General features: G+C 44.2%; 1 protein-coding gene across 1 annotated transcript; it reads right to left on the reverse strand.

The window, feature by feature from the left end:
• Positions 1 to 1,559: 1,559 nt before the first annotated feature.
• LOC118686982 (acyl-CoA (8-3)-desaturase-like) lies at positions 1,560 to 9,870 on the reverse strand. The gene is made up of 12 exons (XM_036383621.2): positions 9,607 to 9,870; positions 8,051 to 8,161; positions 7,141 to 7,338; positions 6,682 to 6,783; positions 6,395 to 6,523; positions 5,459 to 5,519; positions 4,694 to 4,770; positions 4,307 to 4,404; positions 3,573 to 3,669; positions 3,227 to 3,306; positions 2,436 to 2,561; positions 1,560 to 2,156 (listed from the first exon to the last, which is right to left on the reverse strand). Exons 1-12 carry the CDS (start codon positions 9,868 to 9,870, stop codon positions 2,105 to 2,107), a joined length of 1,395 nt encoding a protein of 464 aa, XP_036239514.1. The 3' UTR covers positions 1,560 to 2,104.
• Between the last annotated feature and the right edge of the window lie 11,847 nt (positions 9,871 to 21,717).

Below are 21,717 nucleotides of genomic sequence, written 5' to 3' on the forward strand. Positions count from 1 at the left end.
ATTCCAAAATAATAGTGTAAGAAAAGAATCAAATTTTGCCCTTCAGAGTTGCAGGAATCAAGGCTATGTTTTAGAGTAATCCAGTTAATATTTTGTATTGTTTTCATCATTGTTCATATTTAAGGAAGATACTCTACTGCTGCTACTCAACTGAAGATACTCTACTGATGCTGATTTTTTTTCACTCTCTTTTCATGTACCATAACTTTTTTTACAGAAGTGGGTTTTTTTTGTTGTTGTTTTGGGGGTGGTTTTTTTGTTTGTTTATGCTTTTCCGTTGGGTTATATGACTAATTTGTATGTGTTTCCTTCTTCAGGCCTCTCAGTGATACCTTATTTGTAAAATCTCATCCAGCTAGCCAGTATTTTCTTGAGGGAGTGCAGGCAGCCTTTTATCTGAGACTGATACTGCTAAGATTGCTCAAAGATAACCCAGGGAAGACTTGGCAGCTGCTCCTGTTTGCTCTGGCATTCATCCATATATTGCTTAGGCTTTATTTCATTTTTATCCACAGCCCTTCATATCAATCTTGCTCAATCCTCTTGCACACCTGTCCTCATTGGAGCACTTTTGGGTCCTCAAACAATGGAAACATTCACAGCTCTCTTTGTTAATTGCATTTTGACTTGCAGGGGTCCTGAATTAGGAGCCCAGTGATGTCAAAGGTCCAAAAATCAAATTATGACCTTCAAAATCAGGCCTTTCATCTACCCAATATATAATTTTCAAAGACTTCTTAAGGTAATTTTAAAAGGCTTTTAAAAGTAGTGGAAATGTGTTTGCGAGTAAATGATACTGCTGTGACTCCTGCTTTATTTCTTAATTCTCCTACAGAGCTTTTGGGAATTGCTTCTTTTACCCCCGTGGGTCAGGCACTGTACTTTGTGCTGTTAACCTCTAAACATAATTGCACTTTTTTCAAGGCAGGAAAATGGTTTAATAGCAAATCTTTCCCTTTTTCTGGCTGACTGTGCAGGGTTAAAGGTTTTTAAGTAATCAGCCCATCATTGCACAAGTAGTACATAGTCCATTTGTTACATCATCAGAGACTTTTTTATATCTTTTTACCTCTTGAGTTTTCTATTTGTTGACCTTGAATTATTGAAAAAAATATGGTAACTGCTAATATTTAAGTGAATTTTGTTGTTCCCATAGTCTCCTTTCCAAAAGCTGGTCTTTTATCTCCGGGTCTGAGTATGTACTCACTGTGGTACTCACCTGAGACAAAAACAAGTGCCTGGACCAGCCTCTTTCACTGACTCACCTTCTGCCTGGCACAGCCAAAATCTGATCTAATCTTGGTTTAGCTGCAACAGCAACTTTCAGATTTGACCAAATGTCTGTAGATGATTTATTTTACTTTTTGTTTACCTTTCTGTAGTATAATCTTAGTCCTGTAAAGGTGGGGAGTGTGTGTGGAGTGTGCACACATCTCAGCCCAACACAAAGTACGAAAAACCCCCTCAAACCAAATCAATTTTGAAGAGAGCAGAGGCCTTAAGCTGGTTTTAACCCCAGGTGTTTCTTGTGACAATGAGAATGCTCTAGAGAACAGTAATGAAACCCATTCATGTTTTTATTCACTGCATGTGCACTTCCTACAGTCTAAGTGTTGTTTGTAGTTTATCCTAATTTATTGTAGTTTAAGCACATTGCTGGAACACCATGTTAATCCAAAATCCTTTGTAGTTTCAAACTCAAGTAAGCAAATGCTGTGTCAAGCATTAAACCCTCCACATGAGGAAAACAAAAAAACCCAATACCCGTGATCAGAGGCCTCTGACATTAAGTGTGTGCAGCTCCACCAGTCCATGATCTGACTTTGAGCCCATGCCCAGGCTCAGAAATGCTCAGACTCAGCAAAGAGCTCCTCCCTCTCCTAACAATTCACCTTCTGCTTGCCCTGCCCACTCTTAACATATCTGAACCATAACCCCAGGAAAAACCAGTAGAAAAATTCAGGCAGCTTCATCTCTGCTGGAATTTTATCCCTCAGTCCTTACTCACTTTGTTCTGCCAGAGAGTCCCTTGTGGTCCCTGCCCCTCAGCTTGCTGGGAATGCAGCTGTGGCAGGCTGTGAATGGTAGCACCAAGCCTTGTCCTTTATCTGTGCAGGTAGGCATCGTGCCAGAGCTCTCCTGAGGTCTTCAGGGAGCTGGGAGAGAGAGAAAGAGAGGACACATCACAGGGCTGCTCAGGAGAGTCGTGCTGGGACAAGGGGTTGAGGTTTTGTCTCTGCTTATTTCCCAGAATCCCACAATAAGCTGAGCTGGGAGAGACCCACAAAGACTGAATCCAACTCAGCCCTGCACAGCACCATCCCCAAGAGTCACCATGTGCCCAAGGGGTAAAAGTAGAGCAAAACAACTCTTGCTCTTAGGATTCCAGTCTCTCCTGCATCCCCCTGCAGTTTTGGGAGTTTGTTTTTACTCACTGCACGATGTCTGCAAAGGCTGTGAGCAGAGGCTTGCACTGGTACTCGAGGCCATGCTTGGCACACAGGGACTTCACCAGAGGGGCCACCTTCCAGTAGTTGTGCCGTGGCATTGTAGGGAAAAGGCTGTGAACAGGAGACAGGCAAGCTTCACAGGAAATCCTAGTTATTAGTGCTTCCCAGGAATCACCCAGCTCACTATGAGCAGGGTCTGCTCCCAGCTCCTCTTTCCCCCTGCTGTGCTTTTAGCACAAGGAACTCATAGAAATTTCCTGATTTCCCCTCTGTTCTTTTCCACAGTTTGTCTCCAGATGAAATTATGTTTATGGAAGAAACTACTTTCCCCTCCATCCCTTTTTCCAGAAGTAGCTCTCTCCATATCACAGAGGAGATGAGCCCATCCTTCATCCTTGCATATCTCACCCTATAGAGTTAACAGCATAAAAAATAAGCAGATGTGGTTTTAAACTCCTATGCCAGACTAAAAACAGGTGCTTTAACCAGGACATTTCCATTGATCCCTAAAACTTGGGATTGACGCTATTGCTGTTCTTGCACTGATCCTGCCCCTGTTCCATTTTCTCTTATCATCCTGTGGATCCAGTGGAAGTTTTGAATTGCATGATTCTCTTTAAGAGTTTCAAGTTTTAAAGATAAACTCACTACTGCCCCACAACTATTTGTAGAATTCAGAGCAAAAAATAAGAAAGGAAAAAAATAAAAGAGAGAAGGGGAAATATTTTTAAAAAAGAGGAGGAGAAAAAAAATTCCCTCTTGGGGTGAGTACTCACTGATGCTCAATCTGGAAGTTGAGGTGTCCTGTGAACCAGTCATTGAACAGCGACTGCTCCACGTTGCAGGTTGCCAGGAGCTAGAGGAGGAGAGAGGAAAGCAAAGTCAGAGACAAGTCCAAGAGTATGTTTAAGAAGCAGAGCTCAACCTGGATTTCATTCTGGATTGCCCATGAGTGTCTCATTGCTGTACTCCTTTACCTTTTCCATGACTGAATCCATCAGCCTATTAACCTTCACCTCCCAGCCACCGACAGATTTCACCCTTAGTGCAACAGGAGACTTGCTTATGGTTAAAATTTGTACCTGTATGGCCACAATTCTTAAGAAGGCAAAAATCTTTTACCTGAGTAGACACCCAGTCCAAATTCTTGTCATAGTCGATATCCATTGGGATATGGTTCATCTGTGAGACCCAGACAAACCAGCTGCTCTCCAGCATCCTGTGCAATGAGATGAGAGAATTCAGTGCTGAGTGAGCCCATCAACAAGGAGCCATTGAAATAATGGCAAAGCCAGACTTAAAAGACGTGGCTGAACACTAGCCTTGCTAAGCCAGCACCTGGAAGGACTTCCAAACTCTGGAAATTTAATATTTCCTTATGAAACTCATGATTATTTAATGTGTTTTGTTAACACTGACTGGTGTTCAGCTTGTTTTATCTGTAGCCAAGGCCCAAACTGATTAGAATCAGTGAAATGATCCAAGGGGAGAGTGTGCTGTCCATTCAAGTCAGTGCTGCTGGATAATACCTGGGCATTTGCAAGCCCAGGCTAAGCTGTTTTGGTTAAATGTGCTCTTTAAGCAGCAGCAGACTCAACACCCAAAGCACTGAATGTTATATGAGGTAAGTATTTCTCAGTTTGGTCAGCACTCAGTGAAATCTCTTTGTTGCCACAGCTAATGGAGCAACACAAAACTTGCACTGGCAATTCAACAAAAGAATTTATGAATTAAAAAGTAGGCAAAAATGAGGTGGTAAAGGAGAATGTGGAAATATAAGCATAGAGAAAGCAGGCAGGTACAGATGTAAAGAATGCATAGAGAAAAGGCTGAAGAACCTTCTAAAGACACATCACCTGAATATAAAATAATATGCCAGGAGACTCTTTGTTTCTAATAAAGATCCATAAGTATAAAAGAATCTGATGTAGAAGGTCAGCATCCAGGCCAAGTCCTACCAAAGACAACAAGAAAAGTATGTCTTTATAAATTACATTTGCTTATTTATTTTTTAAGCTTCATAGTATAGTAAAAGAGAACAATTTACTTTTGGCTTTAACAGTTTTTTTTTCTGAATGGCATAATCTAGAGCAATCTAACACAAGCCTATGATACTTTCTCACAGCTTGCTGTAAGAGGTGAATCTGAGCATTCTTGCCCAGCAAGGGGCTGGCTCCATGCTCAGAAGGAAGGCTGAAGGTCCCCATCTGACCCCTTTTGGTCACACAAGTAGCAGTACTCACCGCCCAGTACTTCTTTGTGTAGGCAATGTAGAATGTGTGGCAGTGGAAGTAGGTGGGGAACAGGAGCGGAGGAAGAGCTGGAAAGAAAAATTCATCACTGGTGACATAATGGACTGAGTGACAACATCAGCCTGGGAGGGAAGGGTCCTGAATTCCTGCTCAGCCTGGAGAACTGTCCAGGTTAGGATGCTGGTTTAGTGCCTTGAAACATTTCTAGGTCTGTCCATTAATCTCAGAGTTCTTACACACCTCAGATTTCATCTTAGGCTCTTGACTGAGGAACAGCCACAAATGATTATTTTGGGAAGTGGCTTCCACAGCCCAAAGCTTATCTGGCTCCTTATTCCTTGGTCTAAAGCAGGGGAACAACAGGAATGAATATTAAATCCCTTTTCTGTGAGGGGTTTGGGGTTGAAGAACTCAAACACAGCCTTCCAAAAGGACATCTCACTTGCACTTAAAACCCCAAGAAACCAAAGCAAACCAAACAAAAAAAAAACCCTGAAACCCACAGACTTTGATACTACTGAAAGATGTGGTATGATATCATAACCCAGAGCCTCTGTGGAGGATGTGGGAGATCTGGGATAAGATGAGGCAGGTCTCCACCTCTTCCAAAAATCTGGTTGTTATTATTTTATGTTTTTTATTGTGTTCTTTGACTCAGGCACCTTTGTTTTTCTCAAGTTCTCCAGGTCAAAAGTAGAATCTCCAAGTCCCTTTAATATACCTCACGGGGAATTGCAGGAGGATAGAGATACTCACTGATGAAGAAGTATTTATGTTGGTGGTTGTAGGGCATGTATTTTTTCTTTTTGATCCCAAGCTGTGAGAAAAAAAAAAAACAAAAAACAAAAAAAAAAAAAAACACCAGAAAAAAATAAAATTAGTGGAGACCAAGCAATTTGCACAGGTAACTTGCTCTTTTCCATTTATTTTCCAGAGGGACTATTCTTGCACACTTCCCACAACCCTCATTCCTTGTTTCATGATTCATTTTGTGAAGAATTAGATATATCAAGCCTAAGTTATGTTAGTGGTCAGAAATACGTATTTTCTCTCATTTTCCCCCCTTATTTCTTCTCTGATTCTCTAAACTTAAAGCACAGCTCCATGATGGCATGGAGAAAAATATTTCAGTGCTGTAGCTGCTGTGATGGTGTCAAGAACTGATGGGATCTACAGCAAAAGGGGTTCAGCACTCTTAGGTTGTCACTCCTGGCAATGTCCAAGCAGGATAAACTGGGAATATCCTACACAGTCCAACAAATTCTGCCCAACTGGGGTTCCAGGAAAGCCCTGGGTTTTTCAGTCCTGCTGCTCCTGTCACAGCAAACTCTCCTAGAGGACATGAACACATCAAAGTCACCCTCTGACTGAGCATCATACATTAATATCAAAATAATAATTCCAGGCTGACTGCAGCCATGCCTTACATTGATTGATGTTTACAGGTTATCTAATGATCATTAATTACTGAGTTGTTGTTCTAGGTCATTAGATTTCTCCAACCATGAATGTGCTGGTAGATTTTCCACCCTATATACAATGCCCTCACATCATGTCTAATTTATTTACATCAATATATCAGCTGTTCAAGTGATTCTTAAAGGGACTTAGTGTGAACTGTGGAGAAATAAACCTCATTACAGAAATTGCCATCACACCTTAGGTGTAGACTTCCCACACCCACTCACTGACCTCCACAGAGAATTTCTTCCCCAAAGTGAAGAGGAAAGGGTGCATATCAATGTCAGGGTCCTTGTGGAAGCAGTTGGGTTTGGCATGGTGCTGGGAGTGCAGGAGAGTCCACCACTTGGCAGAGGCCCCCTGTTCAAGGGAAGAACAAAGCATGAAAAGCATTTTCAGAGCCAGAATTCCTTTTACTTCCTGATCCTAATCCTTCCCCCAGTGCTGCACATGCTCCACAGAGTCTTCAGAACACATGTTTTTACAGGAAAACCCTCAGAAGTTTTCCAGGGACTCACAATCAAATGGCACATCACAAACTTGTGTAGCAAGTGGTTCCACTTGGTTTTCCTGAATACTGAGAGGTGTCCTAAATCATGCTGTAACCAGGAAGCCTGGACCTGGAGGAGGAGAAAGAAAACTTTAGGAGGGGAGAAAAAAAGGAATTGAGATGGGAATGGTGCCACACTCATCCTTTGCATTGAAATATCAAGATTAATTTTCCGGACACCACTCCCAAGTCACCAGCAGAAAGGGACTGTGGAATCCTGACAGTCCCAAGGCTTCCTCCAGAATATACCTTGCTGAAAGAATCCCAAACTAGGTTTAGTGTGAGAACCCCACATGCAGAATTTCCTCTTGGGATCCAGATAGTAGCTGTGTTTTTATGCCAAATGAGGACGCAAAGGACAAGAAACTCCTCACACGTGTGTGTGTGTAGATTGATGCAAGTCCATGCTGTGGAATTCATTGCTCACCTGGGAAATGGTCAGCAGCAGCAGGGAGAAAACAAAGGGCAGTAAGGACGTCCCAAAGTAGAAGAGGATGAGCCAGGCAGCTGCATCCAGGAGCAGGATGTGAGCCAGGAGCAGGAAGAAGAAGAGTTGGTTTGGCTCCAGGAGTCCCGTTCTCTCGACTGTAGCGCGCAATTCCCGGAAGTCTTTCACCAGCATTTCCTGGGGGAAGCATCAGGGTTGCAATTCTCTGGTTTTAGAGAGCACCACTTCAGCCTCATAACCCAAAAACCACTCTAATGGGGGGGAGAATGAACAAAGGATCTGGCTAAAAGGGCAAGAGCTGGGTTTAATAAACATTATCATTGCTCTGCTACAGCTTTTTGTTGAGGAGCCAGGAGCAGCCATCACAATGTCTGCATCCCAACCCCTAAAATAAATCCTCCTCAGTGCTTCTTCCGTCAAATCCTTGGCAGGCAGCAGAGGGCCCAGCTGGAAGTTGTGTTTAGTGGAAGCTGTACTTTGTGTGCATGAACTTCGCATGCCACCTTGTGGTAGGTCTTTGCATGGAATTGTTCCTTATATTTGTCTTCACTTTTCCCTTCCCAGGATTAACAAGGGAGAGTTAAATGCACCTACAGCTGAAGGAGAATATTTATTCTCCAAGACTATTCCTTTTCCTTTTGCTTAGCTCTTCCTCAAAGCAAGGGAAAGAAGAGGTCATAACTCTGCTATTTAGGTAGAATGGCTGTGATAAGAAAAATTAATCTTCAGGAATTTCATGTTTACACATTGTTTTTAAGTAGTAGCCCAAAAAATGTGAGGAACCTGGTTTCCATTGTTCCAGGAGCTATGCTGATAGAGAAGAACAAGGTGTAATCTCAGAATATTTCCCTTTAGTCTCCTTTGATCTGTTTTGTAAGGACAGACTTACATTTTTAGTGGGCTCAATGCTGGGTTGGTCAGGTGCCAGCTCCCCAATCTGCAGTGGCTTCAAGTACTTGCTCACCAGCACCTTGTCAACATGGAATGCCGCAAAGGCATCCTGCAAAGGCACAGCAACAAAGGAAAAGAAATCCATATTTTGGTTAAAAAAAAATAAAGCCTTTTGAATCACTCCATTCCTGGAAGTGTCCAAGATTGAAGCAACCTGGTCTGGTGGAAGGTATCCTTCCTTTTTTATCCTTAGTGAGAGAACACAACAACAAAAAGCAGTAGCAAGAGGACTCCACAGTTTCAGTGTGCAGTGTCACCATTTCTGAAATGTTGGCATTAATTATACTCATTTTTTAATTCATCAGGTGTCTTTGCTTACTGAGAGCCTTTTGTGCTTCTCATCCTCTCCTGAGCTGCCACCTTTCGTGGGTTTCTGCTTTTGGTTAAAATCTTCCAGCTCAATTAAGATAATTTCTTAATTTTTCATAATATATATCCAAAAGACTAAGCAATGGACCTAATGCAAGATGGACAGACACGAAAGTGGCTCAGATCCTGCAGGGCTTTATGATTTGCACATGGAACCAACTACCTACCAACCTGGCTCAGATCCCAGAAACAAAATATCTGGTTCATCCATTGTCTGGGATTTTCCAGCATGCTAAAAGGAATCTGGCAGTAGTAACTCAAGAAATGAGTGCTGAAATTACAGAATGCAAAATTCAACTAATACACAATTTGAAATTTAAACTTGGTGAACTGAAAATTATTTTAATTTCCATGAGCCTTAAATATCCCTTATATATGGAAAAAATTGCTGCAGCTCACAGCAACTACACAAGCAAGACCAGGAGATAAAAGGAATCCCAAAAACTTAAGAATCACAAAATGGTTTGGGTTGGAAGGGACTTTTAAAGCTCCTCTAGTCCAACCCCCCTGCAATGAGCAGGGACATCTTCACCTACATTAGATTGCTCCATCCAGTCTGACCTTGAGTGTGTCCAGGGGTGGAGCATCTCTCGGTGACCTACGCCAATATTTCACCACCCTCATCAGCAAAACCTTCTTCCTTATATGCACTCTAAATAGACGCTTTTTTAGTTTAAAGACAATCTCCTTTCCCTGGAGGTTGGTCCTGTCCCTCCAGGCCCTTGTCCAAAGTCCCTCTCTGGTTCTCTTGGAGCCCTTTAGAGACTGGAAGGGGCTCTGAGCTCTTCTCAGAGCCTTCTCTTCCCCAGGCTGAACACTTCCAGCTAGCAAAGGTGCTCCAGTCCTCTGATTATCTCCATGTGCTCCTCTGCTTTGGCTCCAGCTGTTGCTCTGATTTAGCTGGAGCAAGAGCTCCGATCCCGTTCCCGTGGGCTGCATCTCCTCATTTGCCCTTTCCCATGGCACGGGGATGGCGAGGCTCGCACGGAGCGGTCACACTTCGTTCCCCCGGCTCTGTCCCACACCCCGATTCCCACTGAGGTCGTTCCCAAGCCCTCTCCGCTCGGCTTTTCCCGGGCGCCCTCCTCCGGCGCACCCCGGCTCCCGCATCCCCGCTCCGCTCACCGTGGCGTCCTGCCCGGCGTGGCTGACGAGGAGCCGGGCCCCCCCCGGGTGTCTCCGGCAGAAGTGGCTGATGTCGTACACCTTCCTGCCGATCACCAGCCAGCGCTCCTGCGGCGCCGGCCCCCGCCCGTTCCGCTGCCCGATCTCCTCCCAGGTGAAGCGCCGCATCCCCGCTGCGGGAGCTCTGTCCCAGTCCCCATCCCTGTCCCTGTCCCTGTCCCTGTCCTCATCCCGCAGCTGCCCGCCGCCCCCCGGCGGTGCCATCCTCCCTCCCGCAGCTGCAGCCCCGCATCCCGCTCCGCCGCGGCATTTAAGGGCGGGAGCCGCCCCGGAGCCGCTCCCCGCCTCCTCCACCCGCTCCAGCTCCTCGGGGTGGGGTCTGCCCCCCAAAATTGCCCCTTCCCACCCTGGCTCTGCATCCCCAGTGCCAAAAGCCCCGTGGTACCCTCGGGGGGGGGCACCTGACTGCTTAGGGGGGTCCTCAGCAAGTTCATTCCATTCCCAGGACGGGCTCAGGGAAATCTTCCCTTAAAATACTCCTCCGATTAACCAGAAAAAATATCACTCTGTAGCTTCGTCTTTGATGTTACAATCCACAAACCCCTTGGATGAAACAAGAATTAAGCATATTCTCATGTCTTACTAAAAAACCCCAACAACCAAACCACACCAATCTCCAGAAGACTCAGTATAACAGTTAGCACCTGATGAAACTCTGTATTTCAGTCCAGTTTTCCAACACTCCCAGTGAGCAGGGAGCTCCCACAGAGCCCATGGCAGGAATAATCCTCGAAGCTCTGCCCTGCATGCTTCTGTTACCTGGGATGTACCTGGGATGGCACACATGGAATGTTGTACCAGGTTCTGATAGCATGTTGTGAAACTGCTCTTTCTTCCCCTCCCACTGCCCCCTTACTGTTTGTAAAATTATTAATTAGACTTGGGGACTCCAGGAAATGAGCATTAATTGCAGAACAACACTTGGTGCCACTTTTCCTTTCCCTCTAAACAGTCACAGCATCCACATAATTTTCTCTAGTCAAAACAGACCCAATCCTGAAAATTTAAAACTGCAGTTGACTGAATGATTTCTTTATCCTGTAGAAAACCACATGTTAAAACCCACAACAGCAACAACCCAGATGGAGGAGCCCACAATTAGGACAGGCTTTTCAAAGTGCATGAATTAATTTATCCGAGATACCATCTTTTGATGATTAATTAATTTGAAAATATTTCTTTACATTTATAACATTTCTCATGCATCTACTTGCCCTTTTTTTTTTCAGTGCTTGTTTGCTCTTGAGTCTACTAGTGCTGATAAAGCTCACACTTGGTTATGATTCTGCAGTCTAGATTTCCAAGAGAGATGTTGATGCAAAAGAAGAAATCTCATCTAGTTATCTCAATCAAACTGTTTACACAATATTTCCTGCTCTTCTCCTTTACAGGAAGGTGTGAAATTCTAAAGTAGATTTCTCAGCCCAGCTCCCAGATACAGCCAGCACAGAAGGTGCCTTAAAAGAAGTTTAATAGTGGTTATCATCAACCTGTTTCTTTTCTTGTCTCCTGTCACAGCAGGCACCATTTCCTCCTGATTCCTGGCTTTGCCATCCCTTTAGGCTCACATTTGGTGCTTTTTTGCAGAATGTGTTTTTATGACATTTGAGATAATCTGCTTCAAGCACACCAGCACATACCTTCAGGAATGCAGCACAACTCCTTCCTTTTAGCTTCTCCTCTTACACTGAATACTCAATGTTGAATATTCAGCAGAAAAGGGGGAAGAATCCACTCCCTTCTTGTCCCATGTTCATACCTCCTTAGCTACTTTATGGAATTATTAAGGTGGGAAAAGACCTCCAAGATCATTGAATCCAACCATCAAGATCATCAGCCCAAACTTTCTCTGATCCTAAAATCCTGCACGAGGCTAAATAGGTTAATTAATGGGTTAATTAATGAGTTAATAAGACAAGCAAAATTTCCTCCCAAAAGGGTTTTTAGTGTATGGAGCACACAAAATAACCCCAGACACCACAACTTCTGTGCACAATTCCAGTACCTAAAGGAGCTCCAAGAAAGCTGGAGATAGACTTTGGACAAGGGCCTGAAGTGACAGGACAAGGGGGAATGGCTTCCCATTGACAGAGGGCAGGGTTAGATGGGCTGGATATTGGGAAGAAATCCTTCCCTGTGAGGGTGGGGAGGCCCTGGCACAGGTTGCTCAGAGAAGCTGTGGCTGTCCCTGGATCCCTGGAAGTGTTCCAGGCCAAGTTGGACAAGGCTTGAACCTGGGCATGTCAGGAGACAACCACAAGCTTAGCTGGAGTTTTAGATTTTTTTAAAACTGCCCTCAAGCACCCAAAATGGTAGCGAGGTTTTAAGACCTTACATGGATTTATGTCAAGCCCTTGGATAACTGAAGCTTTCATTGCCTCAGGATGAGCCAGGTAACCTGCTGAGAGAAGGAGCTGCCTGTCACATGCAAGACACTCATGACATTATCACCGTGTCAGACACTGCTCTGATAGGAATGCTGATAACATTATAGCATACAGCAGGTCCTTCCAAGGGGGACAATCCATTGGGGAACAGACCCTTCATTAATCTGCACCACAGCCCTTACATCACCAAGGTTCCAAGGTTCCAGCTCCTCAGTTTTCTACCCACATTAAGCATCACTGATTGGTTTTGCAATCTGTCTTTTCACAACAAAGATGTCAACTGCTAAAAAGATAAGCATCAAATTATGACTCGATACCTATCTGATAAGCATTGTTCCTTCACACATCCCACATCTTTATGCTCCTGTAATCCAGTCTTCCTTTCCTTGCACTGTACCAAAGCTGCATCATAGTTCTGTCTGGAACTGTTGTCTTAATACATATGTCATCAAGCCCAAAAAAGAAAAAATTGGGGCAAAGCTAGATGGACTTTTTGTGCAGATTAAAATCTGATTTTTTCCAAACTGAACTGCTGCACTTCCTAAGTGATTAATATATTTGCTGACTGTCAAAGGAACTCCATTAGAGCCCTTTCTGCATGTCATGAACGTGGCAGATTCTAGAGAGAAACATTGATAAGATGATTGACACCAAAGGCATGAGGAGGTCAAGCATCTTCATAAATTAACAAGCAGGAATCTCCTCTCTCTTAGAGACAGGAGAAAATAGAACAGAATGGAATACAACAGAATATTTCAGTTGAGTTGGTTGCAAGGGACTATCATTTGATCACTTAGATCATTTAGATCACTACAAATATCATGCCTGACCACTTCATGGCTGACCAAAAGTTAAAGCCTCTACCATTGCTCAAATGCTTCTTAAACACTGCCAGGCTTGGAGCATCACCCACCTCTTGAGGAAAAAGGGAGAAAAATTAAAAGGAGCAGTAATTAAGCTGAGTAACTCCGAGCAAAATGTAAATAAAAGTATAAATAAATAAAATACATTATTAAATATAAATAAATAAACCACTTAGTCATAAAAATGTAATTTATAGAAGAATGCAAATTGTATCCATAAATTATTTTTGCAGCCTGTAACCCCCATTCCTTCTTTTTCTTTTCTTATTCTTTCCTTATTCTTTCATGTGGTGCAACTCCTTAGAGGAACATTCTCTATTCATTCCTCATTATTCCTAGCAGGATCTGAGCAAGTCCTTGGAGTTTACAGCAAACTGGAAGGGACACCATGGCAGGGACTTTTGAGGGTCCTGATGTTCTGCTGCTGAGGACTGGTAGAGCTGATTATGCTGTTTTGGTGATAATTTAGCCACAAAGTGGTAGGGCAGGGCTTACCTCCTGCGCCAACAGGAGCGAGGTGAGGCAGTTCACACAGGCAGGGTTGCAGGTTCCCTCCTGCTAGTGGGGCTTTTAGTTTGGTGTTTGTGGTGTTTCTGTTGGTTGGTTGGTTTTGGGTTTTTTGTTAGTAATGGTTTTTACATGATCAAAAGCCACAGTTAGTACAAGTGCATGTAGCCAAATAGAACCCTCCAAAAAGGATGTGTCTGTCCAGACCCCTTCCTGTGCAGAGTGTTTGAGCTATCAGTGGCTCCAGGGGGCATTGCAGAGGAAACCTGCCTGCTGTGTGAACAGGTGAATGGTCTCCTTTTGCTGGTGGCCGAGCTCAGGGAGGAAGTTGAAAGACTAAGGAATATCAGGGGAAGTGAAAGGGAAATAGATTGGTGAAGTTCCACCCTTCTGTCCTTGAGGGAGGCCCACCAGGAGTCAGAGGACTCCCATGCCTTCCACTGTCAGGCAATAGAAGGACACCTGGTGGATGAAGGGGAGTGGAAATGGGTCCCTGCTTAGGGAGGTAATAATAAAAGTTCCTCCTGACCCTCCTCCCCTAGCCAGGTGCCACTTCAGAATAGGTATGAGCCCCTGCATCTGGAGAGTCAGACAGATGATTTAGAAGAAAATTATCTGCCCAGTGAGCCTCCCAATTACACCTCATCTGTCAGACAGATCACTGCCTCTAGCATTAAAAAGAAAAGAAGGGTAGTCCTTGTGGGTGACCCCCTTCTGAGGGGAACAGAGGCCCCATGACCCATTGACTGGACCCACCCCACAGAGAGGACTGCTGCCTCCTGGGGCCCAGGTATGGGATATTTCCAAGAGACTGCCTGGGCTGATTCACCCCTCTGATTATTACCCAATGCTGATACTCCAGGCTGGCGGTGATGGGATTGAAAAGAGGAGCATCAGGGTAAAAGGGACTTCAGGGCACTGGGTTGAGTGGTTGATAGGGCAGGAGCACAGGTAGTGCTCAGGTAGTCCCTTTGGTGGCAGAGAAAAATGAAAGGAGTAGGAGAACTCACATTATCAACAAGCAGCTCAAGGGTTGGTGACATCAGCAGAATTTTGAGTTTTTTGATCATGGGGCAACTTTTATGGCGCCTGGCCTGCTGGAACCAGATGGGCTCCACCTCTCTGTTAAGGGCAGAAAGATTTTGGCTCATGAACTGGCAGAACTCATTCAGAGGGCTTTTAACTAGGTTTGAAGTGGGTAGGGGATGCAGCTGGGCTGTCTGGAAGCAGGCCCAAGGGTGGTAAGCCTGAGATAGGAGTGAAATCAGTAGCCCAGCTGAGGTGCACGTATACTAATGCACACAGCATGGGTAGCAAACAAGAAGAGCTGGAGGCCATAGTGCAACAGCAGAGCTATGATGTAATTGCCATCAGGGAAACGTGGTGGGACAGCTTGCATAGCTGGAGCACTGCACTGGATGGCTACAAGCTCTTCAGAAGAGACAGGAAAGGGAGAAAAGGTGGAGGGATGGCGCTTTATACTAGGGAGGCTCTTGATGCCCCATGGTATTGAAACTAATGATGATGAAGTTGAATGCCTGTGGGTAAGAATTAAGGGGAAGGCCAACAAGGCTGATATCCCTACTGGGAGTCTGTTATCGACCACCTAACCAGGAAGAAGAGGTGGACAACTTATTCTATAAACAGCTAGAGAATGTTTCAGGTTCATCAGGCCTTGTTCTTGTAGGTGACCTTAACCTACCAGATATCTGCTGGGAACTTAATACAGCAGAAAAGAGGCAGTCCAGGAAGTTCTTAGAGTGTGTGGAGGACAACTTGTTGTTGCAGCTGGTGGGTGAGCCCCCCAGGGGAGGGACTATGTTAGAGCTGTTGTTTGCAAACAGAGATGTTCTGATGGGAGATGTAGTCGTTGGAGGCTGCTTGGGGCATAGTGACCATAAAATTAGAGAGTTCTCAATATTTGGTGAAATGAGGAGGATCATCAATAAGATTTTACATTGCACTTCTGGAGGGCGGACTTTGGTCTCTTTAGGAGACTTATTCAGAGAGTTTCTTGGGAAGCAGCCCTTAAAAACAAAAGGAGTTCAGGAAAGGTGGGTGTGCTTCAAAACAGAGATCTTGAGGGCACAGGAACAGACTGTCCCTGTGTGCCAACAGAGTCAACGAAGCAAACGTCCTGCCTGGATGGGCAAAGAGGCTTCAGAGGAGCTTAGGAACAAAAAGAGGATGCATCATCTTTGGAAGGAGGGGCAGGTCTCTCAGGAAGTTTTTAAGGGGGCTGCTAGAGCATGTAGAAAAAAAATTAGGGAGGCCAAAGCTCAGTTCAAACTTAATTTGGCAACTTTTGTCAAGGATATATAAAGGTTTTCACAAATATATTAATGGCGAAAGGAGGGGTAAGATCAACCTTTGTTCTATACTGGATGTGGGAGGGAACTCAGTAACTGCAGATGAGGAGAAGGTAGAAGTGCTTAACGCCTTCTTTGCCTCAGTTTTTAGTGAGAAGACAGCTTGATCTCAGGACAGCTGTCCTCCTGGGTTGGTAGATGGTGTCAGGGAGCAGAATGGTCCCCTTGTTATCCAGGAGGAGGCAGTCAGAGAGCTGCTGAACCACTTGGGTGTTCATAAATCTATGGGAACAGATAGGATCCACCCCAGGGTGATGAGGGAGCTGGCAGATGAGCTTGCAAAACCGCTCTCCATCATTTACCAGCAGCCCTGGCTCACTGGTGAGGTTCCAAATGTCTGGAAGCTGGCCAGTGTGACGCCCATTCACAAAAAGGGTGGGAAGGAGGATCCTAGTAATTTATAGACCAGTCAGCCTGACCTCAGTACCTGGTAAGGTGATGGAACAATTTAAATTGAGTCATCACATAACATTTACAGGATGGCCAGGGTATCAGACACAGCCAGCACGGGTTTAGGAGGGGGAGGTTGTGTTTGACCAACCTGAACTCCTTTTATGGCCAAGTCACCCGCCTGGTGGATGCAGGAAAGGCTGTGGATGTTGTGTGCCTGGACTCCAGCAAGGCCTTTGGCACTGTCTCCCACAGCACATTCCTGGGAAAGATGGCAGCCCGTGGCTTGGACAGGAGCACTCTGTGCTGGGTTAAGAACTGGCTGCATGGCCGGGCGCAGGGAGTGGTGGTGAGCGGTGCTGCATCCAGCTGGGGCCAGTCACCAGGGGTGTCCTCAGGGGTCTGTGCTGGGGCCAGTTCTGTTTAATATCTTTATTGATGCCATGGATGAGGGGATTGAGTCCTTCATTAGTAAATTTGCAGATGACACTAAGCTGGCATTGTGTGTCAATCTGTTGCAGGGTAGGAGGGTTCTGCAGACAGACCTGGAATGGTTGGACGGGTGGGCAGAGTCCAATAGGATGAAGTTTAATAAGTCCAAGTTCCAGGTCCTGCATTTTGGCATGACCTCCTGCAATGTTATAGGCTGGGGACAGTGTGGCTGGACAGTGCCCAGGTGGAAAGGGACCTGGGGTACTGGTGACAGCCAGCTGAACACGAGCCAGCAGTGTGCCCTGGTGGCTAAGAAGGCCATCCTGGCCTGTCTCAGGAACAGTGTGGCCAGCAAGAGCAGGGAGGTTGTGCTCAGCACTTTCCCCTGTGCTCAGCACTGGTGAGGCCACACCTCGAGTGCTGTGTCCAGCTCTGGCCCCTCAGTTTGGGAAGGACATTGAGACGCTGGAGCGTGTCCAGAGGAGGCAACGAGGCTGGAGAGGGGCTGGGAACACAAACCCTGTGAGGAACCACTGAGGGAGCTGGGGGTGCTCAGCCTGGAGAAAAGGAGACTCAGGGCTGACCTTATCACTCCCTACAACTCCCTGAAAGGTGGCTGTGGTCAGGTGGGGTTGGTCTCTTTCTCCAAGTAGCACTGACAGAACCAGAGGACACAGTCTCAAGCTGCACCAAGGGTTGGATATTAGGAAAAAGTTTTTTATGGAAAGAGTGATAAAGTGCTGGAATGGCCTGCCCCAGGAGGTGGTGGAGGCACCGTCCCTGGATGCGTTTAGGAGAAGGCTGGATGTGGCACTTGGTGCCATGGTTCAGTTGAGGTGTCAGGATGTGGGTTGGACTCGATGATCTTGAAGGTCTCTTCCAACCCAGTCATTCTGTGATCCTGTGTGATTCTGTGAACTGCACCCACAGGTCCCTTAAACTCTTGAAGAAATTCTGGAAACATGGAAGCCACCTCCTACCAACTTTCCCTCACTTTTAACCACTTTTGCTCTAAGGAAAACCCTGCATTATTCCTATTTTCTTCATACCAACTGGCTTTTCCAAGCACCAGATTACCATACTTCTACCCAAAACAAATCAGAACTTTCTAGTCCCAAATTCAGGGCTGATGAGGTACTAAATATGTGGCTCTGCATGTCTGAACAAGGCAGGCAAGGGTGTCAACACAGAGACGCTTCCATGGGAACTCAAAACATACTTGAGGGTTGGTTGAGCCAAGCTATGGCACAAAAATAGGGAAAAGAAGAACCTGAACAAAAACTACAAAGAATGTGGCTGCAGAATGTTAACATGGTATAACTTCTAATGCTTTTAGTGGGATAAATGGGAAATAAGCTGAAGGAAATGCTGGGTACAGGAGTAATGGAGTTGGCACATGCTGAAGTTGCTGCATAATACAAGGGATTTTGTAATCTCTGGGGAAGTGATTTCTCTCATCAGCCTTGTTTCTCACACCTCAGACTTCACCATGACAGCAATTACCTACAAGAGAGGCCAGAATAAAGAAGGACAGAGCAGCTCCACATAAACACATAAAACCAGTTGTATGATCACTCATTCCCACAGAAGGCACTACTGTCTTGTTAGAGCAAGAAGTAATAAATAAAGCAACTGAAAGCTTTATCAGTCCACATGACTTTCCCTCATGTTATCCTGATTAATTCAGAGATTATTGGTCCTACCAGTCCTACCAACAGCAGAAAATCAGTGAAAGTATTTCACAACTGCACTATTTCAAACAGAGAATTTCAAACTTGGTCCTGAGAAATTAAAACAGTTAAGGTTAGGCTCAGTTCTATACATTATGTCCAAATCTACCAGTCCCTCTCTTCATCCCTCTTCTCCTGCAAACACAGACACTTTATTTTAGAATAAGGGTCAGAGGGAGCCAGAAATCCCTCAGAAATCCTTGGCTCTTCCAAATAATGTTATATCACAGTATTGCTAAACTGATCTTTCAATCTCCAGTGTACCTGGAGTATCCTGAGCTGATTTCCACTTCACATTGCCAATCTGTGGAGGAGAGAGGGATTAATGTTGCATAATTCCTAATTTCTTTGTCCTGTATATCAGAACCATAATTACTTCCTTTCCTAATCTCCAGAGGGTGATGTCCTGATGAAGAGAGTGTTTGGAAAAGGCCAAAGGAACAGCCTAGCAACTCCAAATGTGTTGGAATTATGAAGGAAAGGGAACAAAATCAATCTCAAATTATAAAGTCAAGAATTAGGAAAGGAAAGGAACAAAACCCATCCACAATTAGTTGGTATAGAAGGTGAAACATGGTTCTCACTTGTGGTGGAAAGTCAGCAGAGAGATTTTATAAGGGTGGTGATTATGTTACTGTCACACTGCTGGCAAGGATGGGGAAATGCAGAAAAAAGCTGGAACCATTTTGGTTGGAAAAGACCTTTTACAGTCATGTTCTTAAAGCAAATCTGAGAGAAACTTGTGACAGTGTCCACCATAAATGCACATTTTCTCCTGGAAAGGAAGACAGAGAGGAGCACTCCTTATGTTTGTGCCACTGCATTCCCTCCTTTACTTATAAAAGTGAGGAATTCTGCATTTCAAGAGCTGAGGAAGCACAAGGAGATGAAGAAGAGCAAGGAGCCAGCAAGGATTTGCTGCACATTACAAGCTGTGTCCACATCCTACACAGACTCACAGATCCTGTTGGTAGGAAGCTTTGTCTGTTTTAGTGTTTGGGGAAAATTCCAAACTCATTCCATCTCCTGAGTAAAGATCCACCCAGCCTTCCCACCTGAGGTGTGTCAGCAGGTACAGGCAGGCCCCATCAGCCATCAGGGTGAAAACATATTGCACAACCCTCCAAATTACCTTCCTGAGAAGCTTCTTCTGTAACATTTGGACTCAGCTGGTGTGTCTTTCACTGTACCTCCTGAGATGCACTTCCTTTGCAGTTCTTTGCACTAACAGGCTCATACTGACACATACTAAACCCAGCTGGAAATCACATTATTCTGCAAAATTTAAACACAAAAATATAAATTGCAAATAAATAAAATATAAATTTTATATATATATATAATTTATTTTGTAAATAAAATATAAATTTTATAATATAAATTTATATAAATTATATTTATATAAATATAAATAGATGACTTTTCATTTGGAGAAGAATACTGCAAATATCACCTGAAAATGTGATTGGTCCTTTCATACTTGTTTCGTTCTTTTTCCCCCCCTTTGTTGTTTGCAGGAAGTCTTCCAGGCCAGGCTGGAGCAATCTGTGCAAGGGGAAGGTGTTTCTGTCCATAGAATTGGATGGGCTTTAAGGTCTCTTCCAACCCAAACCATTCTATGACTCCATGAAGAATATTATGTCCTTTAGCAGTCTCACCCCCTTTTATCAACTACATGTTTAAGGATTATGCTGTGTGGTGGCACAGGTTCAGAAAGTGCTTCATGGAACCTCTCTGTCTCCAAACAGGATGATGTGAGCACCAGAATATTTCAAATACAGTAAATTAATTTAATCACTTAGCTTTAGCTGTCTTAAAATGCACAATGTAAATGATTTATGTGTTCTTGCTCTATAATCATGTAAGGAAATGGACAGCATAAATTAGATCCAGAGATAAATATCTCTCTCCATTGACAAGAAAACCCAGGCAGCAGCTTGGACAAGATGCTTGACTCCATAAAGATGGACAAGGTGAATCTTGTTTGGGGAGTCCTTCAGTGCTGTTGTTGACAAGGTTCTTTTTCTAAAAAGTCATTGCTGCAGGCAGGACAAGTTTTAGATTTAAAGACAACTGGAGTATTTGAGCTCTAATCAGCATTTCTTTGTATTCCTTCCCTTTGTTGTGGACAGTGATCAGTTAAGCTCATCTTCTCTTTCATAAGTGAAATAATGGAGTTCTTTAAGGAACTGTGCTTTCAGAAAAAGTCTGCAGAAGCAGTTGAAATAGAAAATCAAATAATTAAAATACCCCTTTGCAGAATTACACTCTTACAATTAGCTTTTAAAACTTCCTCACCTTTCAGAAGGAGCCTAAATGATTCTCCTTTATTCTCCCCATGGGAGAGAGAACATTAAAACCCCAGTCAAGTTATTCAGCCAGTCTCAAGCAAGAGCTGGTGCTTTCCACACGTAGAATCGTCTTACAAAATCCCAGACACCCACTCACTCCATGAGGACAATCTTGTCACTTTTATTGGAGGGAAACGAGGGGGAGCAGAGCTGAGGGATATAATTCATCCTGTCACTCAGGAGCCATTATCAAGATCAAAAGGGAGGAACTGTATTTTGTAGCTGGACCAGTTCCTTGCTCAACCTGTGCCCAGCACCACCTGGCTTACCTAACTGCCTTGATTCACCTGGAGTGGCTGGATCCACATTTCATCACAACCCATCCTTTCTTTTGGGGTCTTCCTCCTCCTGCATCCATGTGAAGGGCAAGGAATGGAAAGTTAAAGCCATCTAAACCACACCATCCTTGTTTGTCAAACAGAATTTATCTAAAACAACCTATAAAGTGTCTAGTTTATCTATATTCTGGCTTGCAGCTGCATTTGGAAACATAAATTTGCATAGGTGACATAGGCACAGGACACACTAACTTCACATCCCCGGGTGCACAAGTGCAGCTCGCTCTGGAAACCACAGGGATTTAGTAACTGCAACTTCAGTGTTGTAAAATAAGGGCTACAACTCAGACAATCAAAACCTGTGCCTTTGCATATCTGCAATAACAATATATCTGTTGGAAACTTCTTGCCCATCTATTAGGAACCCTAAAAATAATTATATATTCCTTTCATAGTAGTGTCCAACATATAAAAAGCAGATAATAAATTCAATCAATCAATAGAAGGGGTGTTAAGCACAGAAAAGTGAGTGTTGCATTGTAGTGCCTCCTTTAGGAGGGTTTTAAATCATAAATATCTTCATATAGGGCAAATGTGTCATTGCTCCTGCTCAGGGACAAAACCAGCAATTCAGTTCAAAGTTTCCTTTATTCTTCTTACCTATAATCAAAATGTCTCATTTTTCAGGCAGAACCTTTAATTATCTTCTCCAAAAAACATTTAAAGAATCTATAAGGTTAAAAT

Source organism: Molothrus ater, chromosome 6 (genome assembly GCF_012460135.2).
Source record: "Molothrus ater isolate BHLD 08-10-18 breed brown headed cowbird chromosome 6, BPBGC_Mater_1.1, whole genome shotgun sequence".
In the NCBI taxonomy this organism is placed as follows: Eukaryota; Metazoa; Chordata; class Aves; order Passeriformes; family Icteridae; genus Molothrus; species Molothrus ater.

What these genes read in the sequence shown, in the direction of transcription:
- LOC118686982 (XM_036383621.2), bottom strand. Translation starts at nt 9,870, where the DNA reads ATGGCACCGCCGGGGGGCGGCGGGCAGCTGCGGGATGAGGACAGGGAC. An exon ending in ACACAAAGAAGTACTGGGCG is followed by an intron (nt 4,405 to 4,693) that starts GTGAGTACTGCT and finishes TGTCTTTGGTAG; the next exon opens with GACTTGGCCTGGATGCTGAC. An exon ending in GCCTTTGCAGACATCGTGCA is followed by an intron (nt 2,157 to 2,435) that starts GTGAGTAAAAAC and finishes TCTCTCTCCCAG; the next exon opens with CTCCCTGAAGACCTCAGGAG.